The sequence below is a fragment of the Sus scrofa genome, chromosome 13 (genome assembly GCF_054392235.1).
Source record: "Sus scrofa isolate SSC_HxYL_T2T_F1_AM1 chromosome 13, Sscrofa_HxYL_maternal_Yorkshire_Landrace_v2.0, whole genome shotgun sequence".
NCBI classification, from domain to species: domain Eukaryota; kingdom Metazoa; phylum Chordata; class Mammalia; order Artiodactyla; family Suidae; genus Sus; species Sus scrofa.
The window spans coordinates 136,177,052-136,199,524 of NC_139395.1; the positions used below are offsets into that span (position 1 = coordinate 136,177,052).

Consider the following 22,473-nt stretch of genomic DNA (forward strand, 5'->3'; position numbering starts at 1 on the left):
CACCGATGAGATAGGGCTGTAATTCCCAAGGTTTCCCAACCAGAATCCCTAAAACTGAGAAGTGATAACTTATATCTCTGGGGGGCCCAGAGGGAATGGTTTAAAGCAATTTATGTGACCCTACATTCCTTTAAAGCCTTCAGTTTTCCTTTTCAATTGCATAGGGCCTTTGCATTGAAATCCAGAACAAACTAAATAATGACAAACTTTCCAATGCTCAACAGCCACAGCTCTTTGGCTCATGTGTCCAGTACCATGAGCCCTATTGGAGAAGCACAGGTCAGCGCTTCAGAAACAACATGGTAACATTGGTAGAGGCAGGGCTGAGAGGTCAGACCAGAAACCAGCAACCTAGAGGGCTCACCCCGCAGGAAAGCATCAGGCCAGGTAGGATGAGAGTCACACAGTTTGCAAATGGATTGGTAAATGCTGGCGCAGAGAGGCAATAAGGCTTTAGAGAGGGGAAAGCTGTCTAGTTTTTACCATTCTGTAAGCCAAATCTGACTAATTTTAGCCTATGAGTTTATCTAAACCCTTTTGAATCAACTGATATATTTCACACTTCTGCCTCCTAAATTAACTTCTCTTCAGGAGTTCCCCATCGTGGTGCAGTGGAAATGAATCCGACTAGGAACCAGGAGGTTGCGGGTTCGATCCCTGGCCTCGCTCAGTGGGTTAAGGATCCGGCATTGCCGTGAGCTGTGGTGTAGGTTGCAGATGCAGCTTGGATCCTGTGTTGCTCTCGCTCTGGTGTAGGCCGGCGGCTACAGCTCCGATTAGACCCCTAGCCTGGGAACCTCCATATGCCGAGAGAGCGGCCCTAAAAAGCAAATGAAACAAAACAAAACACCTTCTATTCAGATACTGCTTACTCATATTAACCAAAACAAGCCGAAAAGTTCACCTAGTGATTGTATACAACATATTCTTATCCATTCCACACACAGTTTATTGAATAAATAAAAACTTTATTTGTATTTTTACCTATAAACAGTATCTTTAGTTTGATCACGTTAAAAGAAAATAGAACCTTATGTAACGCAATGCTTAAAAGATTTGGTTAATTAATTTTTGGTTATTTGCACCTATAAATATCAAAATCTGACCTGTCAAAATTGGTTTTGCAGTAGCCATGTTTGAGATATTTCCATGAAGGTTAATTCTTCAAATTAGGAGATGTAATACAACACCCAGATCAGATTCTATGGGGAAAAAAAATTTTGCAACCCCACATTAGGACTTTATATAAGAAATTCTGGTGGTGTTTATTCACTTTGAACACTTTACTGAGGCCTTTCTTTTTCAAAATCAAATAGGATAAGTAAATAACAGTACCTCAAGGACTTTTACAAATAGCAAAGCTACACTTTCACAGCTATAAGCAAATGATACTTGCATTTCCCTGAGAGCACAGTTTGCTTTGAGTTCAAGGGCTGGGGGTGTGTGTGTATGTGTCTCCTTAAGCCAGTGTATGCGGAATGTGATGAAAGCTATTAAGAGAATATTTATCTGTTGATGTTTGTGCGAGCTTAGCCCCTCACCCATTTCGTAACAGCCTGGGGTCTCTCAACCTCCCCTACAGAGTCTACCTCATCACAGCCTCTGGGCCTCACTCTTTCTTGGTCCAGCAAGATAGGAGACCCAGCCAAGCAGTTTGGAGGCCCCACAACACATGAGTCTGACTGCTAGTCCTGCTCTAACCTTGCCTCACTTCTAAGAAGTGGGTTCCCTCCTGGAAGGCACTTACCTGGAACCCCTGTTCTTTATTCTCCCCTCACCCTCCTTGGGAATGGAGTCATGCTCACAAGCTCCAGAGCCCCTGACATCATCTTCTTGACCCATGACCCTAAACCTGACTTCCTCCTCCTCCTCCCTCAACTTCTTCCTCTCAGCCAGGGGTGCACTATTTATTCTTGGGACCTGCCCTGAGATCCCATCTGCTGTGCCAGGACGTCCCACACACCCTGCCCGACTCCTAGGGCCCTTTGTCTCTGGCTCATCTGGCACCAACCTGCCTCATCCCCATGCTGGTGGAATAGCTTATAACCATTAACTTCCTGCAAACTAGATTTCAATTAATTGTTCATCTGAGAATAAAAATTTGATTTTATAGAGCTTCCATCTCTGGCTAGTGCCTAGAAACTTAAATACTGATGATATACAGCTTCCTAAAAATGATTTGAGCTTTTTTTCTGTCCCTAAAAGTTATAGACTGGAAGCTTCAAATGCAGAGCTCGGGATCTTCGTAGATGTATCTGTTTGCCAACCTATGCCATTACTGAGAACCTCTGCATTGAGGACCAGGTTTATAATGCAGAGATCCTAAATCCTTACTTTCCTAGCACAGGGTTGAGCTGCTGATGGGCTGAAAATTTGCCAGCTGCTCCTATCAAAGGAGGACTAGGACAAGGAGCACTCACTTTCTGAGGGGAAACTCTCTGTGTATGCCAGTGATGCTGTCATTGGATTTCCTCTTTGAGTGGTCTTTCCTGAAATTGTCTTTGAACTATGACTGATTTCTCCTGTAGCACATGAATGGTGATTGAAAAGAAAGACAAGCATGCAAACAATGGCCACATCTTTGACCTAAGAGCATAGCTTCCCAAGGAGACCACCTGGAAAGGCAACAAAGATCTGGATGCAACGATGCAACCTCATAACTTCACGTATGTCTTGTTTTTCTCTAACTTGGTGAAAAGAAAAATTGTAATATTCACCAGTGGCCTGTTTACCTGTTTACTGAGTGTTTCTAGGGTGGGGATTTGTCTTGTTCTTCGGTGTTCTTACGGCTTGCCCAACATAAAAATCTCCTGGAATGTTTGCTGAATTGAAGTAGATTAAATTGTTTCAGTTGAGAGTTCAGTTAAGGTCATCAGTGTTCATGAATAATTGAGGTATGTGCTGTAACATTTCTACAAATATTTTCCCATCTAACTTTCCATAGCAGGGAGCTGAACTCTCACACCTGACTCTAAGGCACAGAGTTTTTCACACAGCAACACGCATTTATATTTATCCTCAACAACCTAAGCATAAATAGAAATCTCAGTTGTAATGTTCCAAGTCTTTTTCATATGCTTTGAACTGTAGCTCCTTCTAACCATAGCTTTTTTATGAAAGTTAAATTCATTATCAACTCTAGTATCTCTACCTTCTCTAACTGCTAGGAAACACAAGCACAATATGGCACATCTGACATGAAATAAAATGCTATATAGAGAGATTTGAAATCACATGATAAAAATAAAGGACATTAGGTAATGCAGTTACTATGTTGTTACCATTGTTGTTGCTTTTTAAGTACAGCATATGAAACAGGATCTCTTAATCTGTTTCTCTAATTTGGGGATTAGAATGAATTTCCAGTGAGCTCATTTGAAAGCTCTGTCTCTTGGAGTGAAGGACAGATTCTGTTCTTCGAGTCAACATTGTGCCAAGTCGATTCAAAAATCAAATAGAAGGGATTAAAAGGATCCTGAAAACAGAGCTTCCAAGAGGGTGTGGTCATAGGAACACAGACCCAAATCACTGATTAAAAAGTGGAAAGTATACTGTCAGGGTCATTTCTCAGTGGCCAGCAGTGTAAGGATACTTACATTAGAAAAAAAAAAAAAAAAAAACACTTATTCTGAGGCTCTGGAAAAACCTTTTCTACATTGTAAAACAACTGTTGGACATTAAGAAGCCAGGGACTGGACCGTGCTGAAGGTACCATTCTGCCTGGCAATGACAGTCCCAGTCTACAGTGGGCCTCCTGGGATCATAAAAAATAGAAGCTTTTAATGGGGAGGACAGAAGTCTTTCACATCTTTCATAGCAAACAGATCTTCTCGGACCCATCTCCCCGGAACTGTCCGATGGAAGAACATGTGAGACCCTCCTGACAAGAAACCCGAGGTTCCCACACCAAAGTTTCCATATCATTTAAATGTAAGGCAAAAAAGAAAAGAAAAAAGAAACACCTTTACTTCCCTGCTTTTCTGAGTAAATCCTTTAGCAAACTTATCAGAACAAAAAATGATCTGGGTTTCGATTTCTTGCTCTGAGATAGACAGCACGACAAAACCCGCACTGACTTTTGAAACTGAAAGATGTGGGTTTGGGCTCTTGGCTTAGCCACCTGCAATCTGAGTGACCTGGGCAAAGCACTTAGTCTCTCTTAAAACTCGGTTTCCTCACCTGTAAAACAGGAGTGCTAACATTCAGTCACCAGGTCACTCTGCTGGTTAAAGGCATTGGTATACAAAAGTGCCTGGCACAGAACCTGGTATAGGACAAGTGGGATTTGAATGTTCAATATTACTCTTCTTCCCTCCTGAGGTAGGTCTCACAAACATTCCTGGCTGGTCTCAAGTGTCCCAAGGCTGTGACTTCCAAGGAGTCCCCATGGGGAACCACAGTGAGCCCCCTGATGTATGGCCTGTAACTCAAGCCCCGTTTGCTGCTGAAGTGGGTCGAACACCGGGGAGAGTGAGGAGGGCTCCCCACATGGCTCCGCCTCCACACTCCTGTGGTTAAACCGAAACAGCTCCAGGCACAATCCTTCGGATGTGGGTATATGACTTTCTGATGGTGACACTGCCGTGGTGCGACACCCCCCGAGGCAGGACGCACTCTTCTGTCAGTTTCTGGGCCTCAGGGTCCCAGCACAGCACTGTGGCGATGACCTCGTTCTTCTCGTCCCGCCCCCCAGTGATATAGAGCCGGTTGTTGCAGGGTGCGATGCCGCAGCTGGCCCTCTCGTGGCTGAGCTGGGTCACCAGGCACCAGCTGTCCTCCAGAGGGCTGTAGGCGTACAGGGCTCTCATGGCCCCTCCTGAAGAGGGAAGGAAACACTGTGAGCATCTCACGATTTTTCTGGTTTTCTTCCCCATTAACCACTGAAACTCTACTTCTGGTTAGGTCAAGTCTGCCATCTCGCCAATAGGACAAATAGATTCATGGCTCTCCAGAAAGCCTAAACGGATAACTAGGGGGAGGAAGTCTCATGCTGGAAACACTTCACAGCCCTTTAAACTCTACAGCCAGGTTCTAAAGGACACCTGGCTTCACATGGCTGCCAAAAATATACCCTAAGACTGCTCCCTGGAAGAAATACCACCTGGTGTATCAGGTAAGCCCAGTTCATAATCCCAGCTCTGCCACTTTTTGATCTGTAACCATGAGCACCGAGACCATGGAGGTTATAAGAAATCATAAGACCCATGCACAAAAAGCCCCTGGCAGAAGGCCTGGTACATAGAAGTCTTGCATTGTATTGATATACATGGCAGTGACTAGAGGTGGTAGCACCTCTTTGTAAACTAGGCATGACCTGGGACACCAGTCCAAGTGACCCATCTTGAGATTAGACCTCTGAAGCACAGTCATTACACGGACCATAAAGACAAAGGAAACCTGAAGCAAGGGAGAGAAGGAGCTTTGCTTTAATCTGTTCCCATACTTTACATCCAGGAAGTCTTCTCCGATTAGTTCTTATTTGCTGAATATTGTATATTCTTAATCCTGGCTGCACATTAAAAGCATCCTTCTTTTTCTCTGATATTATTGGTCTGGACACACCCCAGCTACCCATATTTTTGTAAAAAGCTCCACAGATCATTCCAATGACTAGTCAGGGTTGAGATCCATCATCCTGAACAATAACATGCCAACTGCGGCCTGGCTATTCAGGCTTTCCTTCCAACTAAATGCAACCTTTCGGAGGCTCCAAAGCAAGTGTGGAGAATAAAATTCCCATGAACACAAAATAAGACATAATCATAGCTACCATTTATTGGACACTTATACTGTGCCCATTTCAATTTCTGGGCATTGCTAAGACTTACAACACTCTTTGTTCCCATATCAACTTCTGGCTTCTCCCCTGGGCCCCATCATCCATCTGCTTTGTGTGTCTCCTAAATGTGGGCTGTTCCTGTCTCCAGGACTGCAAGGTAAATTCCACCAGTCCTCATCTTCTCTTCTTTCTCAGCCCCACCCACATCACCTAGGAATTGGAGCCTTCTCAGGAGGGCCTTGTGTGATCTCCAGGCATAGCTGCATGGGTGGCGGACCTTGGTTAAATAAGAAGCCATTTGCTCACTTACCAACCACATAGATACGGTCCCGGAAACTCACTGCATTGATGCATTTAGCCTCTACTGGCATGGCCGACTTTAAATTCCACTTATTAGTTGAAGGGTCATAACACTGAGTCTTGTCTGTGGCCAGTTTCCCATTGGGCCCTCCCCCAATCACATAGAGCTTCTTCTTATGGCTGGTGGCTGCGAAGGAACTGACGTGGACAAGGAGAGGCGCGGCCTGCAGAGGCACAGGGCACCAGGAGAAGCTGTCAGTCACAGTGCCCAGATTGCTGCAGTGGCTCAGAGGACACAGGCTAGGAGCCAGGGGACACAAGCCTGGGCATCCTTTGCCTGAAGTCACAAGGCCTGTGGGCTTGACTCCCCTTGAGACAGAGAGAGGATCATAGCACACATTTCCCACCCTCCCTCCACGCTCCGGAGGCTTTCAGCCTATTTCTCCCAGAGTCCAGCTCTCAGGGAAAGAGAAGTAGAGACAGGAACAAGTGTTTATACAGATGAAACCAGACAATATTGGAGGAGAATGCATTCTCAGCCATATTCATATGTTCCTTCATTCAAAAAAAAAATACTTACTGAGTGCCTACTATGTGCTAGGTATTATCCTGGGTGCTTATAAGGGTTTCTGGTGGCTATGGGTAAGCAGACACTCCCATTCTGGGGCAATATACAGATTTGGGGATTAAGCCAGACTTGTACTTTCACCCTGTGAACCCTAGGGCACTAAAGGGGACTTTCAAGAGTGATTGACATGACTCTCTTGGGTCATGGAGCAACTTTGTGATGGGACTTGATAAACTGAGATCTTGGGTACACCCCATAAATATTAAGGGCTCCCTATAAAGTTCTTTTCAAGTTAACAGATCTTGGCTGGATGCCATAATGATGTGGCTACCTTTGCTTGTGCGTTTGATGATGCTTAACACTTCCCAAAGCTGGACCATGGTTTGACATATAATCTGATAAGAAGAAAGAAAAATTTGAAATTGGGACTAATCTGAGAATATAGAAAGTGAGGTCACCTTACCTGAGTGTGTGTGTGCGTGTGTGTGTGTGTGTGTGTGTAACATGAGATCTACCCTCAACAAATTTTTAAGTGTAAAATGCAGTATTGTTATCTATAGGCACAATGCTGTTTTATCTCCAGAGCTGGTTCATTTTGCATAACTGAAACTTTATATCCATTGATTAGCAGTGGTTTGCCTTTTCCTGTGTATAATCTACACATGAGGTTGTACTGCTGAAGTATTTCATGCAGACATGTAAATGGTTCATCATTAATAGGCAAATAAATAAGGGCCGACTTCTAAATACTGTCAAATGACTCTGTTTGGTTCAATAAACAGTTTAGTCAAGAGATCCCTGTGTGCCCAGTGTGGAGAAGACAAGGACAGATGGTATCTGAGGAGACAGAGTTTCTCGGGCAAGACATACAGACCAAGACAGGATCAAGCCTCCCCTCTACACCTGGGGTTCTGGCCAGGATAGGACAGGTAGCCACACAGAACTTCCCCACCTGAAGGGAAGTCATTTCTCTGACCTGATCAGCAATGCTAAAATGATGGCTCCTATGAGGAGGGAAGCTCAGTGACACCAAAAATGTTCTCAGTGGGAACAGAGAGACCAGAGAGTAGCCATATACCTACACTGACAGATACCTTTCTTTAAAACTTTGAAGCAATAATACAGAGCTACTCATTGAAATAATCTATACCTCTGACCAGCAGTTGTGGAAGGGGTCATAGGTCTCCACGTTGTTGATCCTCTGCAAGCCGTCGAAACCTCCGATCACGTAGACCTTGCCCCCCAACACCACCATCTTATGCCTCCAGCGGCCTATGTTCAAATACTCAATTTGAATCCATTTGTTGATTGAAGAATTATATTTCCAAACATCGTGCTGTGTTTCTTTGCCACCTAGAAGACACACAGAGCATTTAAGAGACCACCAGATACGTCGGAGATATAGCTTCTCCCATAATTTCCCCTAAGTGTTAAATTCCCAAGCCGGCACCAACTCCTGACCCCAGCCCCCAACAGAAATCATGAAGGTGTATGAGGTGTGGTTGAGGAGATGGAGTCAACACAAGGACACAGGGAGAGATGATGTAAGGCTAGGGTGAATCATAAACCTGGCTGTGCTGTGAGAGTTCAGAGCAGAGGGGCCTAAGTGGGCTGCATCCAGAAAAGGCTTCAGGGAAGTGGCACCCAAATCTACTTAGCTGAGTGGAGACCAGCAGGAACCTGGACTCAGTGTTTGTGCAGCCAAGGGAGGGAAGTCAGGTAGGACAGGTAAAGTGGACAATTCCCCACCAAGGTAGGGAAAGTAGGGCCTTGACCAGTGGCCAAATTAGAAAGCAGTTTAAGTTCTACATTTGCCTATTCAAACAAATACAAACCTGGAAAAATCTCCACGAAATCTTACAAAATTCTCTGGCCTCATATATCTGATCTATATAAAAAGAGAAGTTGGACTTACCCTATTTTGAAATAATTTCTATTGGAATAGAATGAGATGTTCACAATAGACCATTTGAACTTTTTTTTCCCCACATGTGCAGCTTAAGGAAGTTCCCAGGCTAGTAGTCGAATCGGAGCTACAGCTGCTGGCCTACGCCGCAACCACAGCAACACAGTATCCAAGCCGTGTCTGCGACCTGCACCACAGTTCACAGCAACGCTGGATCCTTAACCCACTGAGCAAGGCCAGGGACCGAACCCATGTCCTCACGGATACTAGTTGGGTTCATTACTGCTGAGCCACAATGAGAACACTATACAATAGATCATTTGAGAGTAAGCTGGTAAATATTTTTTTTCAAAATGACACAATAAACAGAAAATACATAATTCAGTTAGGAAGCGAGACCAAGACAAAGGAGAACTTTTTTTGTGTGACTTTCATAAAATATTTTAACAACCTCGTATTTCCATTGCCCCATCAGCATAGGGTACTACCAACTTCTTAAAACAAAAGATGTACTTTTCAGACTCATGAGTGTGGACTATTATGGAAATGACTATCTCTGATGATGCTCTGTGTCACAGGTAAGTGTTTGGCAAAGGTGGAGCCCAGAAATGGGATTCCTAGGTCAAGGCTATGTGCACTTTGAGTTTTTACAGGTGCTGCCAAAGGGCCTTCCAAAGCTGTCCTGGATGATCTGCCCCCACCCACAGCAGATATTAGGAGGGGTTTTGGGGTTGGTTTGTTTTGTTTTTTAGCCTGACGAACAAAAATGATGTTATAGTTTGGTTCTCCCCAGTTACTAGGGAGACTGAGCTTCTTCCTCTTCTGTGATTTGTTTGCTCATATAGTTTAACCATTCTGGGGAGGGTGTGTGTGTACCTTTTAGAGGTCTCTATTCAAAGCACAGTGACATTGATCCCATTTAGGTAGTGTCCAAAATTATAAAATAACTACACACTTTCAAAGAAATATATGCGAACTTTATTAAAAAGGAAAAAAACCTACAGTTTTTACCTCTGGATGTAAAAGAAGACCTGATTAACTGGGCAAGCATATCGTGTGCACACATGAGAAGACGTTACTGCAAAGATGCCAACCTTCCCTAAGTTAATCTATGTATCAGGTGCCTTCAGAGCTTCTCATGGATTTTAAGACATAAAGTGACCATTCTAAATTTCATTAGGAAGAGTAGATTTGGAAACATATCCAAGAAACTTTTGAAAAAAAGAAGAATGGGTAGAGGGCTTTCCCTAGCAAATATCAACATATACTAAAAAGCTATGATAATAAAAATAATGTGGTACTAGTGTAAGATGAGACAAACTGATCAATTAAAAACAAGAGTACAGAAAGACTAAAAAGATCTAGAGATCATTAAATAAATGGTATTAGAACAACTCACTATTCATTTGGAGAAAAATTAATTTAGATCCCTATTTCCCATTACATTTAAAATTCAAATGTAAATGCTATAAAAGTAACTGGAGAGTATATACAAGAAGGTGTTAATGATCTCGAGGTGAGGAGGGGCTTTCTAAGCATGACATGAAACCTAGACTCATATAGAAAGGGGAGTAACTATAGAAAATACAAAGTTAAAAGATAACCACTGTCTGGAAGAAGGTATTTTCAATACAAATAGCAAAGGATATATAATAAGAACTCCAAAAATTAATAAGAAAAAGACAAACAATAGAAAAACAAAGGGTAGTTTGTTTGTTTGTTTGTTTGTTTTAGGGCTGTACCCACAGCATATGAAGTTTCCCAGGCTAGGGGCAGAATTGGAGCTGCAGCTGCCAGCTTATGCCACAGCCACAGCAATGAGGGATCAGAGCCGCATCTGCAAGCTTCTCCACAGCTCACAGCAACGCTGGATCCTTAACTGACTGAGAGGGGCCAGGGACTGAACCCACATCCAAATGGATACTAGTTGGGTTCATTACTGCTGACCCACAATGGGAACTCCAACAAAGGGTAGTAACAGATAATTAAAAAAAAAAAAGATACATTAGCTAATAAATATATGACATATACCCAACATCATTAATGATCCAAGAATATAAATTTAAACATTCTACTCTGTTAAAAATGTAATTGAGTTCCCATCATGGCTCAGTGGTTAACGAATCCGACTAGGAACCATGAGGTTGCGGGTTCGATCTATGGCCTTGCTCAGTGGGTTAAGGATCTGGCGTTGCCGTGAGCTGTGGTGTAGGTTGCAGATGCGGCTCGGATCCCATTGCTGTGTCTCAGGTGTAGGCCGGCGGCTACAGCTCCGATTAGACCCCTAGCCTGGGAACCTCTATTTGCCGTGGGAGCGGCCCTAGAAAAAGGCAAAAAGACAAAAAAAATGTAATTGATAATAAGTAAGGATGTAGAATATGAGCACTATCATTCATCACTGGTTGAACTGGAAATATAAACTTTCTGGAGGACAATTTAGCAATAGCTACAAAAATTCTAAATTTATGCATCTTATGACCACTTTCAGGAATCTCTCCATAGTAGCAGTTCATATATATATGAGTGTGTATGAAAATGCCTATTGCAGTATTTTTTCCAGTGGGAACATAATAGTTGAAAAAAATTATAGTTCATTCACCCAATAGCCAGCCCTGCAGCTGGTGACAAGATCAACAAAACAATCCTCACAATAATGATAATGACCAATATGAACTCTCATCATTATGCTGTGCTTTTCATGTATTATATCACTTAGCACATATAATAGATCCATTATACTAACAGGTAATGATGTCCAGAAAAGATTGTCAATTGAGTACAAGTTTCTGTGGATTTAATTGTGTATAACAATTATGCTTTCATGTATTTCCTGTATCATTTTTTAAAAAGACAACAACAAATTGAAGACAGGGAAAAGGCAAGTTGCAGAATAAAAGAAAGAGTGTAGTTTATGTGGCAAGGACTGACCATGATTACCAAACCTGTCTTTTCCTCCTGGGCACATGGCTAAACTACATTTCCCAGCCTGGCTGCAAGGGACAGTTTAGCAATAGGTACAAAAATTGCAGGGGGAAGTGGAGGTACGGGGGGCGCATGTGGCTGGTTCTCGCCAATAGAATGTGGGCAGAATGGATGTCTCATGTCCACACTGAGGCTGTTGTGAGCAGGTGTGCCTTCTCAACTTGTTTGGTTCCCCTCTTCCTGCAAGGAACCAAATTTGAAGGCCATGTAGATGTGGAAATAACCACATCATAAGATGGAAGAAGCGTAGGTCCCTGAATGATTGAGTGGAGCACCCCCTCAATGCTCACATACTATTGTGATAATTCATTGAGATTTAGGGTTTGTTACAGCAGCTGGCATTATTTACTATAAGACAATACAAAACCACTTTTGTATAGGATTGTAATGGAACAGAGAAATTACATATTTTACCTTACACTCCCAGTATTGCTTAAATCTTCTACAGCAATTAAAAATATTTCTACAAGATGAAAGAAAGCTAAAACCTGGTCTATGATATTAATATACTCAAAGAAGAACTGACCTGCCCTTAATTTTGAAGGAGACCAGCTCTGGGAAGAATCTCTTCCCAAAACAGGTTCAGATTAGAGACAGCCTCCAAGGGAAGGGAGGTTTGTCTTTTCTCTTGGATCCTCAAGAAGAGCTGGGTGGCTTTCAATGCTATGGGAGAGCATGAGACTCAGAGAACCCAGACTGGAATCCTGCCTGGCACTTACCAGTGTATGACTTTAGGTCATTCCATACCTTTTGGAGCCTCAGTTCTCTCCACTTATAACCTGGAGATTAATCACCTACCTTACAGAGCTGATGTGAGAGGCAAACACCAAAATATAAATTCATCTACTATGCGATAAAGATGGTGGAGACTATGTCATTTAATAAATATTTATCAAGCATTTACTATGTACATACACAGAGCTAAGTATTGGGAATAGAGTATTGACTCATGAATTTAAGGATATAAATGAGAAAAAGGCATAGAGCAATGATAAAAATTAAGAAAACAACTTAGAAGTAAGAAATGAAAAAGTACTGGATGCTACTGGAGCATCTAAAAGTAAGACCTGAGTTCCCATCGTGGCTTAGTGGTTAACAAACCCGACTAGCATCCATGAGGACATGGTTTGATCCCTGGCCTTGCTTAGTAGGTTAAGGATCCGGCATTACCGTGAGCTGTGGGGTAGATTACAGATGTGGCTCAGATCCCATGTTGCTGTGGCTGTGGTGTAGGCCAGCAGCTACAGCTCCGATTTGACCCCTAGCCTGGGAACCTCCATATGCCACAGGTGCAGCCCTAGAAAGACAAAAAAAGACAATAAATAAATAAATAAAAATTAAGACCTAATAAACTTGAGGGAAGGGGTCAGATTGGTATTCATTACTGTATTCCCAGGGCCTAGCTTGGTGTCAGATGCCTGTAGCAGACACCAAATAAACTCCAGTGTCACTTTCCTTCTTCCTTTTCTATGAAGAACTGGATCTGTCTGCCTGTTCCCTCAGTTCCTAGTACAATACTGCTCAAGGGTGGGGGTTCATTCAGTAATAATTCACCCTCCAAAATAAGACCAACTGAGCACCTGGTTTCCATATCCTGATCCAGTCAGAGCTAGATCACTGCCAAACACAGTAATTCTTCTAGGACATTTCCCTGCTCTCACTCATGATCATGAACGTGGTCCTTTGGGGGGCTGGCTTTGGCATCAGGTGGCTTCCACTTACCTGAGATGTAGACCTCATTTTTTAATGTCACGCATGCAAACTCCACCCACTTCTTATTCTCACTGTCCAGCTCATGCTCTGTCATGGGGAGCTTGGCCACTTCCAGGCGGCTGCGTCTCAGGGGGTCCAGGCAGGTTACCTCTGCCACAAACCGTTCATCCTTCGTGCAGCCACCAATGATCATGAACACCTCAGACTGGAACTCATGCATCCTGGGCTTGGTGCGCTCTGAAATGATCTGGAAAACCAATGGGAGTGCATAAAGGCAGAATGAACAGCACAGTGGTTCTGAGCTCAGGCTATGGAGCCAGAGGAGCAGAGCCCAATCCCCAACTCTGACACCATATGACCATGTGACTTTACCTCCTTGAGCCTCAGTTTTATCTTCTGTATAATGGGGATTTTAACAGTAATAACCTCATAGGTTTGTTGTGACAATTAACTAATATACTTAGTGTACTTGGCTCAAGATTAACTGAGATAATATATTTAGTATACTTGGCTGATAGGTACTCAATGAAGGTTATCTCTTACAGATTTTGCTACTTTTTAAGGAGTTCAGTCTGTTTATCATCAAATGCACTTCCTGCCTCTTCCCGCTTGCCTGGTCAGATGCATTGAATCCTGAAATTTCATTTATACTTTCCCATGGTTTCAATTTCTTGATGATACCCCAGACTTTGCTTACTACCAGACTTCTTCTGGAAGAGAAGTTCTGGCAGTGGGCACATAAGAACATCTACAGACTTAGGAGAAAAGAACCAAAAGGGAGCAGAATGTGGCCAGGGAGATGGGGAACTGGGTCCCAACATCAAGCATATGACCCTTCAGAGCCTTGAACTAGCAAAGAAATTCACACCATGGATATTTGTACCGGGCTGAAAGAACAGAAGTTGGGAGTCGAATACACCAGAGTTCCATCTTGGTTTCACCACCTATGGCCATGTGACCTTGGAGAAGTAACATAATCTGTATAAATGCTTATAATCATTCTGATGTCACCAGTTCATCTGAGCCTTCATGGGTAGTGGCGTCGAGGGATAAGCAGGGTGCCTGGCACAGGCATGACCCTCAGTAGCTAGTCATGGCAATAGGAGTGTAGGGAATGTCCTATTAATGTTATTAAGGAAAAGGAAGGGCTGCCTTCCTGGTTCCATCCATCCCCTGGCCTTGATGGGGAAAGTTCTGCGGCTGTGCTGATGGGAGAGGCAGCACCCATTTCCCACATGGCCGAAGCAACTACATTTTCCTACAAGGTTAACCTGACCTAACAGACTTTGGACTTTTGATCTTGCCCACAGATGGTTACAGTTGTAAAGAATGAGCCCACAATCGGCGAAATCAATCAATGGTCACATGTAATCAGACAAGCCAACACCCAACCTCTATTGTCCCATAAGAGAGTTTGTTTTTCTGTGCCAGAGAGTCATATACAATCAATTTTGCATCCTCAATTCTTTTTTTTATGATTTTTATTTTTTTCCATTATAGCTGGTTTACAGTGTTCTGTCAATTTTCTACTGTACAGCATGGTGATCCAGTTACACATACATGTATACATACTTTTTTCTCACATTATCATGCTCCATCATAAGTGACCAGACATAGTTTCCAGTGCTACACAGGAAACTCAATTGAATCCTCAATTCTTGAGGCCACACCATGGCCATAAAAATCTGTGGCAGGGCTATCCTCTGCGGATCAACAGAAAGGAGCAGGGATGTATGTGGCAGGACAAATCCTGGGCAATGGATTGAGCCTGAGGGCACTGACAGTGGAAAGCCAGCTGGGATAAGGGGAAGAGGGGACTTGGAGGTACTATGAAGCACCAAATTGGCAGGGGAAGATGGAGCAATGAGTTGGCATCAAATAAAACTCTGCCACTCTGAAATTTCTACCTCCAGCTACCAGCCCTGGATCCTGCTTCTGAACCTCTCTTCCCCATTGCCGAAGTGCACCTCCAATACCAAGCTGGGCCTCTTTCAGGGAGCGTTTAGGGATTATAGGGTGATAATTAAAGAACATCACTAGCCTCCCAGAACTGGTTCCCTGTAACTCTTACTCCAATTCCAAAAGCCAGGTCTCAGTCTCCACTCTGCCTGCTCTCCTGCATCAATAGTCTGCTGACTAGCAGGGACCCAACTAGCTGTGACCTTATTCTTGACACCCAGGGCTGGTATCCTGGTCCAGAGTCCTGGCCTGTAGAAGACTTTTCTCCTGCAAACTAAAACCCTGCGTTCCTGCCTGCTATCTGAATCTCCCCATAGTATCTGTCCTTGATTTCCCTTTCCACTTCCCCAATCACTTACCCTGTAAGCCGCTTGACATTTTCTTTTTCTTTTTAGGGCCGCACCCACGGCACATGCAAGTTCCCAGGCTAGGGGTCGAACTGGGGCTGCAGCTGCCAGCCTACAGCATAGCCACAGCTATGCGGCATCCAAGCTGTATCTGTGGCCTACACTTCAACTTGTGGCAATGCAGGATCTTTTAACCCACTGAGCGAGGCCAGGGATCAAACCCGCATCCTCATGGATACTTAGTCGGATTCTTAACACCCTAAGCCACAATGGGAACTCCATTTGACATTATTTTCAACCTCACTTTATTCTTTTCTTCAGGAAACCACCCTTGCCTTTCCACACATGTATCCATAGTCCTGAATTTCCCCATCCCAGCACTTTTCATCTTCTGTAATTTACTCTGAAGTCCCCAATGGCAGGGATAGCCCTTTTCTTCAGTAGATCCTCAGAACAAAGAACAGTGCCTGGTGGGTTTTTCCATAGTGGCTCAGTGGAAATGAACCCGACTAGTACCTATGAGGACGCAGGTTCAATCCCTGGCCCCACTCAGTGGATTAAGGATCTGGCACTGCTGTAAACTGTGGTATAGGCTGCAGATGAGGCTCTGATCCAGCATTGCTGTGGCTGTGGCGTGGGCCGGCAGCTATAGCTCTGATTCAACCCCTAGCCTGGGAACTTCCCTATGCCATGGGTGCAGCCCTAAAAAGACAAACAAACAAAACAACAACAACAAAAAATGAAACAAAAAACCCAGCAAAAAACAACAACAATAACAACAACAAAAACAGTGCCTGAAGCTTGTGGGTGAATGAATGAATGGGCAAGTAGAGTACCCAGGATTTAATCAAGATTGTTTTCTCTAGCCTAGGTCATAATGGTAAGGAGCCTTTACCACACCCCCAAGAAATGCCCACCTCCTGACATTTACAGCCTATGTTGTTCCCTCCATATTGTTTCTGGGTTGGGCTCTGTGCCAGTAGATATACTGTAACTTCTGAAATTAGGTTATGAAGGCACTAACAGCTTCCATCTTGATTGTTCCCTCAGTCTTTCTTGAGTCATTTGCTCTGGGGGAAGCCAGCTGCTATAGAGAAGCTCAAGGGGCAAGAAGCTGGGGCTTCTAGCCAACACACGGCAAGGAAATGACACTGGTCAATAATCCTGTGAGTCAACTTGAAAGTAGATTCCCAGCCCCCTTTGAGCTTGACTGCAGCCCCAGCCAACAGCATGACTACAACAGAAGGACCCTGAGCCAGACCACTCAGCTAAATCACTCCTAGATTCCTGACACCTGTGAGATAATAAATGTTTGTGGGCACAATTTGTTGCACAGCAATTGAAAACTAATAACAGTTATTTAGTTGACAGGATTGGCTGGGTGTTGAGATCTGCCTTGTAACTTGGCACCACAGAACTGCCAAGTGGTGGCACCATAACCAAATTGTAAGTTCAGCTACATTCTGCAAAATATTAACCTCAAAGGTATGACAAATGCCAGTCTGAAGTCAGTGATGTGCATTTGTTGCAGTCACAGGGAAGTGTTTGCCAATGAACTGCATGCAATAATCAGGCTTAACCAGTTTACTTTCATATTGTTTACAATAGAACAAACAGCTGTACCTTACTGATTACTCGTTGTCCACAGAACCTATATGAGAGGACCAAACAGAAGAAACTGCCTCAACTAAGCTGTCCTCAGGGGTGAGCTTCTGTCCCTCTGTCCTCAGAAATGAGCCTCCTAATGCCACACATATCAGAGCAGCCTTTAGATCAAGTTCTTCCTGGAAACTTTGGAGGCATTGAAATGAAGGGGCAACTTGCTCTGCCCCAAAAGACCTCTCCCACTAAAGGTACCAGCTATTACTCCTAAATCAAAGGTAAACTGACATTTGCTTTTAGGGTTCTAAAATTTCCCTCTGTCACCACCTCTATAAAGCTTAGAGGAGGGATAAAGTTAAAAGGGAGAGATAATGATAGGACAAGTAGGGTTAAGTTTGGAAAAGGAAGATTAAGAGGAGACATCTGTTCATTACAACAATGGCATCAGGAATAAGGCCAAGATCATACAAGCAGTGATAAGAAAGGGAGTTTCAGGGAATCAACTAGCAATGAGACCCAACTCAGGAATCATAGTGATTGGTTGGTTCAGTTACCTAGATTATAAAATGAGGATGAGAGGAGTTCCCTGGTGGCTCAGTGGATTCAGAATCTGGCATCCATGCTGTGTCTTGGGTCACTGCTGTGGCATGGGTTCAATCCCTGACCTGGGAAATTCTGCATACCACAGGCGTGGCCATAAAAATAAAATAAAATAAAAATAGAATAAAATGAGGATGTGAAAGTGCCCTGAGCAGAATTTGGGGCAATAAGGCAACAAAAAACTAGGACACACTGAAAAGAGAGATATTTAGCCTCAGAGAAAGAAAATGCTTAATTGTGGGAAATAGAGTACCATAAAGGAAGTGAGTGAGAACAGGAACAGTCTTTGTTTGTGGGGGCACTTATCATGTGCCAGACATTGCGCTTGCATATCTCATTCATTATCTTACTTAATTCTCAAAACCATTCCATCAGCTGGTGGGTGTTACCATCCCCATGTTACAAAGACTGAACCTTAGAGCAGCTAAGTAGCTTGCCCAAGGTCACACTGTAGGTAAATTGTGCAATCAAGATTAAAACCCAGACCCACCTGACTGCAAGCCCAATTTCCTGACATTGGGGACTTTTCCAGTTATTAAATTATCTCTCTTCCTAAATCCAAGCTTATAATCCCACTCTCCACCCCACTGCAAATACAAGCTTCAGAGGAGTAATTTTGCACAAGACATAGTAGGGTCATTTTATATAAGTGGAAAGCCTTTATCACCTGCATTTCAGGGAGTTAGAAAATAGGAAGCAGAAACAATAACAGCCAAAATGTTAGAGGTATAGGCGAATAAGACTCTGTACTTTAATTTTTTTTTTTTTTTTTTTTTTGTCTTTTGTCTTTTTAGTGCCACACCTACAGCATATGGAGGTTCCCAGGCCAGGGGTTAAATCAGAGCTGCAGCCGCCGGCCTACCCCACAACCACAGCAACTTGGGATCTAAGCCACATTTTGAGCTACAGCTTATGGCAACACCGGATCCCTAACCCGCTGAGCAAGGCCAGGGATCAAACCCACATCCTCATGGATACTAGTCAGGTTTATTAACCACTGAGCCATGATGGGAACTCCAAGACTCTGTACTTTAAATGCTGAACTGAAAGCAGTTGCAGAGACTGACCTTGTCTTCAAGAATATGAGGGCTTTCCCAGTGCTGAGCCACCTGCTGGTGACCCATATAACCAGCATAGGATCCATGTGGTTGGCCAGTCTTCCTCCAACAGTGTACTCATCACCCTGAATTTGCTTAGTGTCTGTCTTCTCTGAAAGATCATAAGTTGGTAAGGCAGAGACTGCTTTGTGGTGCCCAGTGCCATACCTGGCATATAGTTGGTGTTCAGAATTTATTGTGAAGAATGAAAGCATAGCATATTAAAATATTAGAATGTTGTTAAAGTAGAACTTAGAGGGAAATTGATAGCACTGGTGACAATATTAGAAAAAAGAAAAAGATCTCAAATCAATGACCTTCATTTCTACCCTAAGAAACTAGAAAAAGAAGAGAAAATTAAATCCAAAGTAGGCAAAAGAAAGGAAATAATCAAGATTCAAGTAGAAATAAGTGAAATAGGGAGTTCTCGTCATGGCACAGCAGAAATGAATCCGACTAGGAACTATGAGGTTGAGAATTCGATCCCTAGCCTTGCTCCGTGGGTTAAGGATCTGGCATTGCTGTGAGCTGTGGTGTAGGCCGGCAGCTACAGCTCCAATTAGACCCTTAGCCTGGGACCCTCCATATGCCGCAAGTGCGCCCCTAAAAAGCAAAAAAAAAAAAAGAAAAACAAAAAAGAAATAAGTGAAATAAAAAATATAAAAACAAACAATAGAGAAAATCAAGTGAAACCAAAAACTGGCTCTTTGAGAAAATCAATAAAATTGATAAACCTCTAATCAAACTGATGAGGAAAGAAAAGAGGGGAAACAAATTACCAATATCTGGAACAAGAGATGTAACATCATCACAGATTCTACAGATATTAAAAAGGATAATAAGGGAATACTGGGAACAACTTTATGCCCATAAATTCAGCAACTTCTATAAAATGGAAAATTCTTTGAAAGACACAAACTACCAAAGTTCACTCTAGAAGAAATAGATAACCTGAATAGCCTCCTATATCTCTATGTCTCTTACTGAAATACAATTTGTAGTTTGACGTTTAAAACCTCACTCACACACACACACACACACACACACACACGCACACGCACACGCACACGCACATACACAAAAACCCTGCTGGTTCTAATAGCATCACGGATAAATTCTACCAAATATTTAAGAATGTGTTTGCAGAGTACATAAATGATCATGAATCTGAGGACAACATAGAACTAGAAAAGGATACACAGAAAAGAAGGGGTTGCAAGGATATTCTTAAAGATGATTTGTAAGCTATTTTGGCTAAGACCTCTACAAATGGACTAGTGAAGAAGGCTTGGTAGCCAACCTAAGAACTATTGCATAGCGGCATACATGTGTGGGTGTTCATGTGTACAAACTCTATATCATTACTTCCTGGTTGTTTCGTTCCTCTCTACTAAGCCCATTCTTGTCTTTATAAAGTTCTGAATATAACATTTCTTCAGGAATTATCAAGGAGAACCAGGTAGATACAAATGATAGGTTTTTTTTTTTTCCTTTGTCTTTTGAGGGCTGTACCCATGGCATATGGAAGTTCCCAGGCTAGGGGTATAATCAGAGCTACAGCTGCCGGCCTACACCAGAGCCACAGCCACGCCAGATCCAAGGCGTGTCTACAACCTAAACCACAGCTCACGGCAACGCCAGATCCTCAACCCACTGAGTGAGGCCAGGGATTGAAACTCATGGTTCCTAGTTGGATTCCTTTCTGCTGTGCCACGATGGGAATCCCTAAATGATAGGTTTATTTACCATCTTGGTACCTATTTATTCATTCAACAAGCATTAACCAATCACTTACTTCATATCAGGGACTCTCCTAAGGTCTGGATGAAAAAAGTCCAGCAAGATATATTTCCTAACTTAACAAATTCCCTGTCTACAGATATTTACAGATGAGGAATTCAATGGTTAACATGCAGCGGCTGGTGCTATGAGAGAGCAGGGGCTATGAGATTGAGAGGAGCCTCTGGAGAAGGTGATGCTTGAACAGAGCTTTGAAGCTAAAGCAGAAGTTATCAGATGAAGAAAAGAGAAAGAGTCATTTGAGCACCTCCTGATTTAGCCTAAAGGAAGAAAAGGCACATCCACTTTGGGGAATTGCAAGTAATGCATTAGGACTGTAGCAAGAGAGAGAGGTTGGAGATGACACTAGAGCAGCAAGCAGGGGGCCAGTCTCTGAGAGTTTAAGCAGAAGTGTGGGCTTATCCTTAAAGTGCTTGGGTACCATTGAAGAGGCTAAGCCCAGGAATGAAATTATTGGGCTTGAGTTTTAGATCATCAGGCTGGTAAGTTAACTGGAGGAAGGCCAGACTAGGAGCAGGAAGGTGAGTTCTGAGAAATTCAGGAAGGAAATAATGAGAGTCTGAACCTCAGAAATGTCAGAGGAGATTCAAGAGACTCTAGGTTTCCCCAGAGTGGGCGAACTGGGAAAGCAGCAGCCCTGTGAAATGCAACTGGACAGGGCACACTCCCTTCATGTATGTGTCTCCCCCAACAACTTCCCACCCTCACACAACTGGCCAGAAGGAGGATGTGCCAGGCACGGTGCTGGGTGATTTCCAGATCTCACCTAGGTCTCTCAGCAGCTGTCTACCATGTAGCATATCCCCATTTCACAGACCAGAAATCTGGGCTTCAGGAACTGCCTGACTCAAACTATACACATATGGCATCATTCTCTTAATGCCCTAAGGGTTTGTGAGCCCGTCTCACCTCCATCTCTGTGAGGTGTACTAACTCCTTCACTTCGCCGGTAATATACAGCATCTCTCATCATCAACTTACCTCATTGCCAGAAAGATGGTACATCCTAGCTTCCTGGAGTAGTGGGAAGACCTCCGGGCACTGCCTGATGAGAGGATCTGCTTCCACCATCTCCACAAAGTACCACGGGTCCAGAAGCGGCAAGCGCACGTTCTCCAGCACATAGGGCAGCAAGCAGAGTCGTTCTGACTGTTTGTGCCGGACCCAGCTCATCACAGTCTCAAACACCTGAGACTCCTCTGTCACATAAAGGTCATCACTCTTCAGGATGTGGTACAGAGTATCCACAGGAAGTTCAAGGAACTCCTCGGAGTTCAGAATCTGCACAAAGTTCTGGATGATGTAACTCTGAACCTGCTTCTTTAGACTGTCCAAGGAGTGTGTGTCTGCCAGCCTCAGTATCCCAACACAGTTTTCTGGGTTCAAGGCTTCTGTGAGGAAGCTGGCACAGGCATCCACCATACGCAGGAACTAAGAGAACAAAAGTATGGCAAATCAGCCCAGAAAATGACTAGTCCATGAGAAGGTTTATCAGCTGTGTGCAGTAGCAAAAACCTAGAAACAACCCAAGTGACCCACAGTAGGGGACTAGGTAAATAAATGAAAATATATTCCTATGTTTGACAGCTGTATGGTCATTAAGAAAGCATGTTGTAGAAGAAAATTAAATGAGGGAGTTCCTGTTGTGGCTCAACAGAAAAGAATCCGACTAGTATCCATGAGGATGCTGGTTTGATCCCTGGCCTCACTCAGTGGGTTAAGGATCCAGCATTGCTGTGAGCTGTGGTGTAGGTTGCAGATGTGGCTCAAATCCCAAGGTGCTGTGGCTATGGTATAGGCTGGCAGCTGCAGCTCTGATT

The 22,473-nt window shown here is 43.4% G+C and overlaps 1 protein-coding gene and 1 long non-coding RNA gene across 3 annotated transcripts in view; one reads left to right on the forward strand and one right to left on the reverse strand.

Annotated features, from left to right (window-relative positions):
* Positions 1–7,404, forward strand: part of LOC100624963 (uncharacterized) — a 55,121-nt gene extending 47,717 nt beyond the window's left edge. The window contains exons 7-8 of the long non-coding RNA XR_002337768.2: positions 2,529–2,666; positions 4,325–7,404. This is a non-coding gene — a long non-coding RNA (uncharacterized LOC100624963). The remainder of the gene's footprint in view (positions 1–2,528; positions 2,667–4,324) is intronic.
* The window catches only part of KLHL6 (kelch like family member 6), a 59,987-nt gene continuing 38,461 nt past the window's right edge, over positions 948–22,473 (reverse strand). Inside the window, exons 3-7 of one of the 2 annotated variants that reach the window (XM_021069900.2) lie at positions 21,635–22,084; positions 13,258–13,495; positions 7,798–8,000; positions 6,090–6,303; positions 948–4,816 (exon numbers count right to left, since the gene is read on the reverse strand). In XM_021069900.2, coding sequence (XP_020925559.2) covers positions 4,515–4,816; positions 6,090–6,303; positions 7,798–8,000; positions 13,258–13,495; positions 21,635–22,084 — 1,407 coding nt within the window. In that variant the 3' untranslated portion in view covers positions 948–4,514. Of the gene's footprint in view, positions 4,817–6,089; positions 6,304–7,797; positions 8,001–8,482; positions 8,663–12,822; positions 13,496–21,634; positions 22,085–22,473 lie in introns of those variants that run through there. The other variant, XR_014824433.1, reaches the window with a different exon arrangement.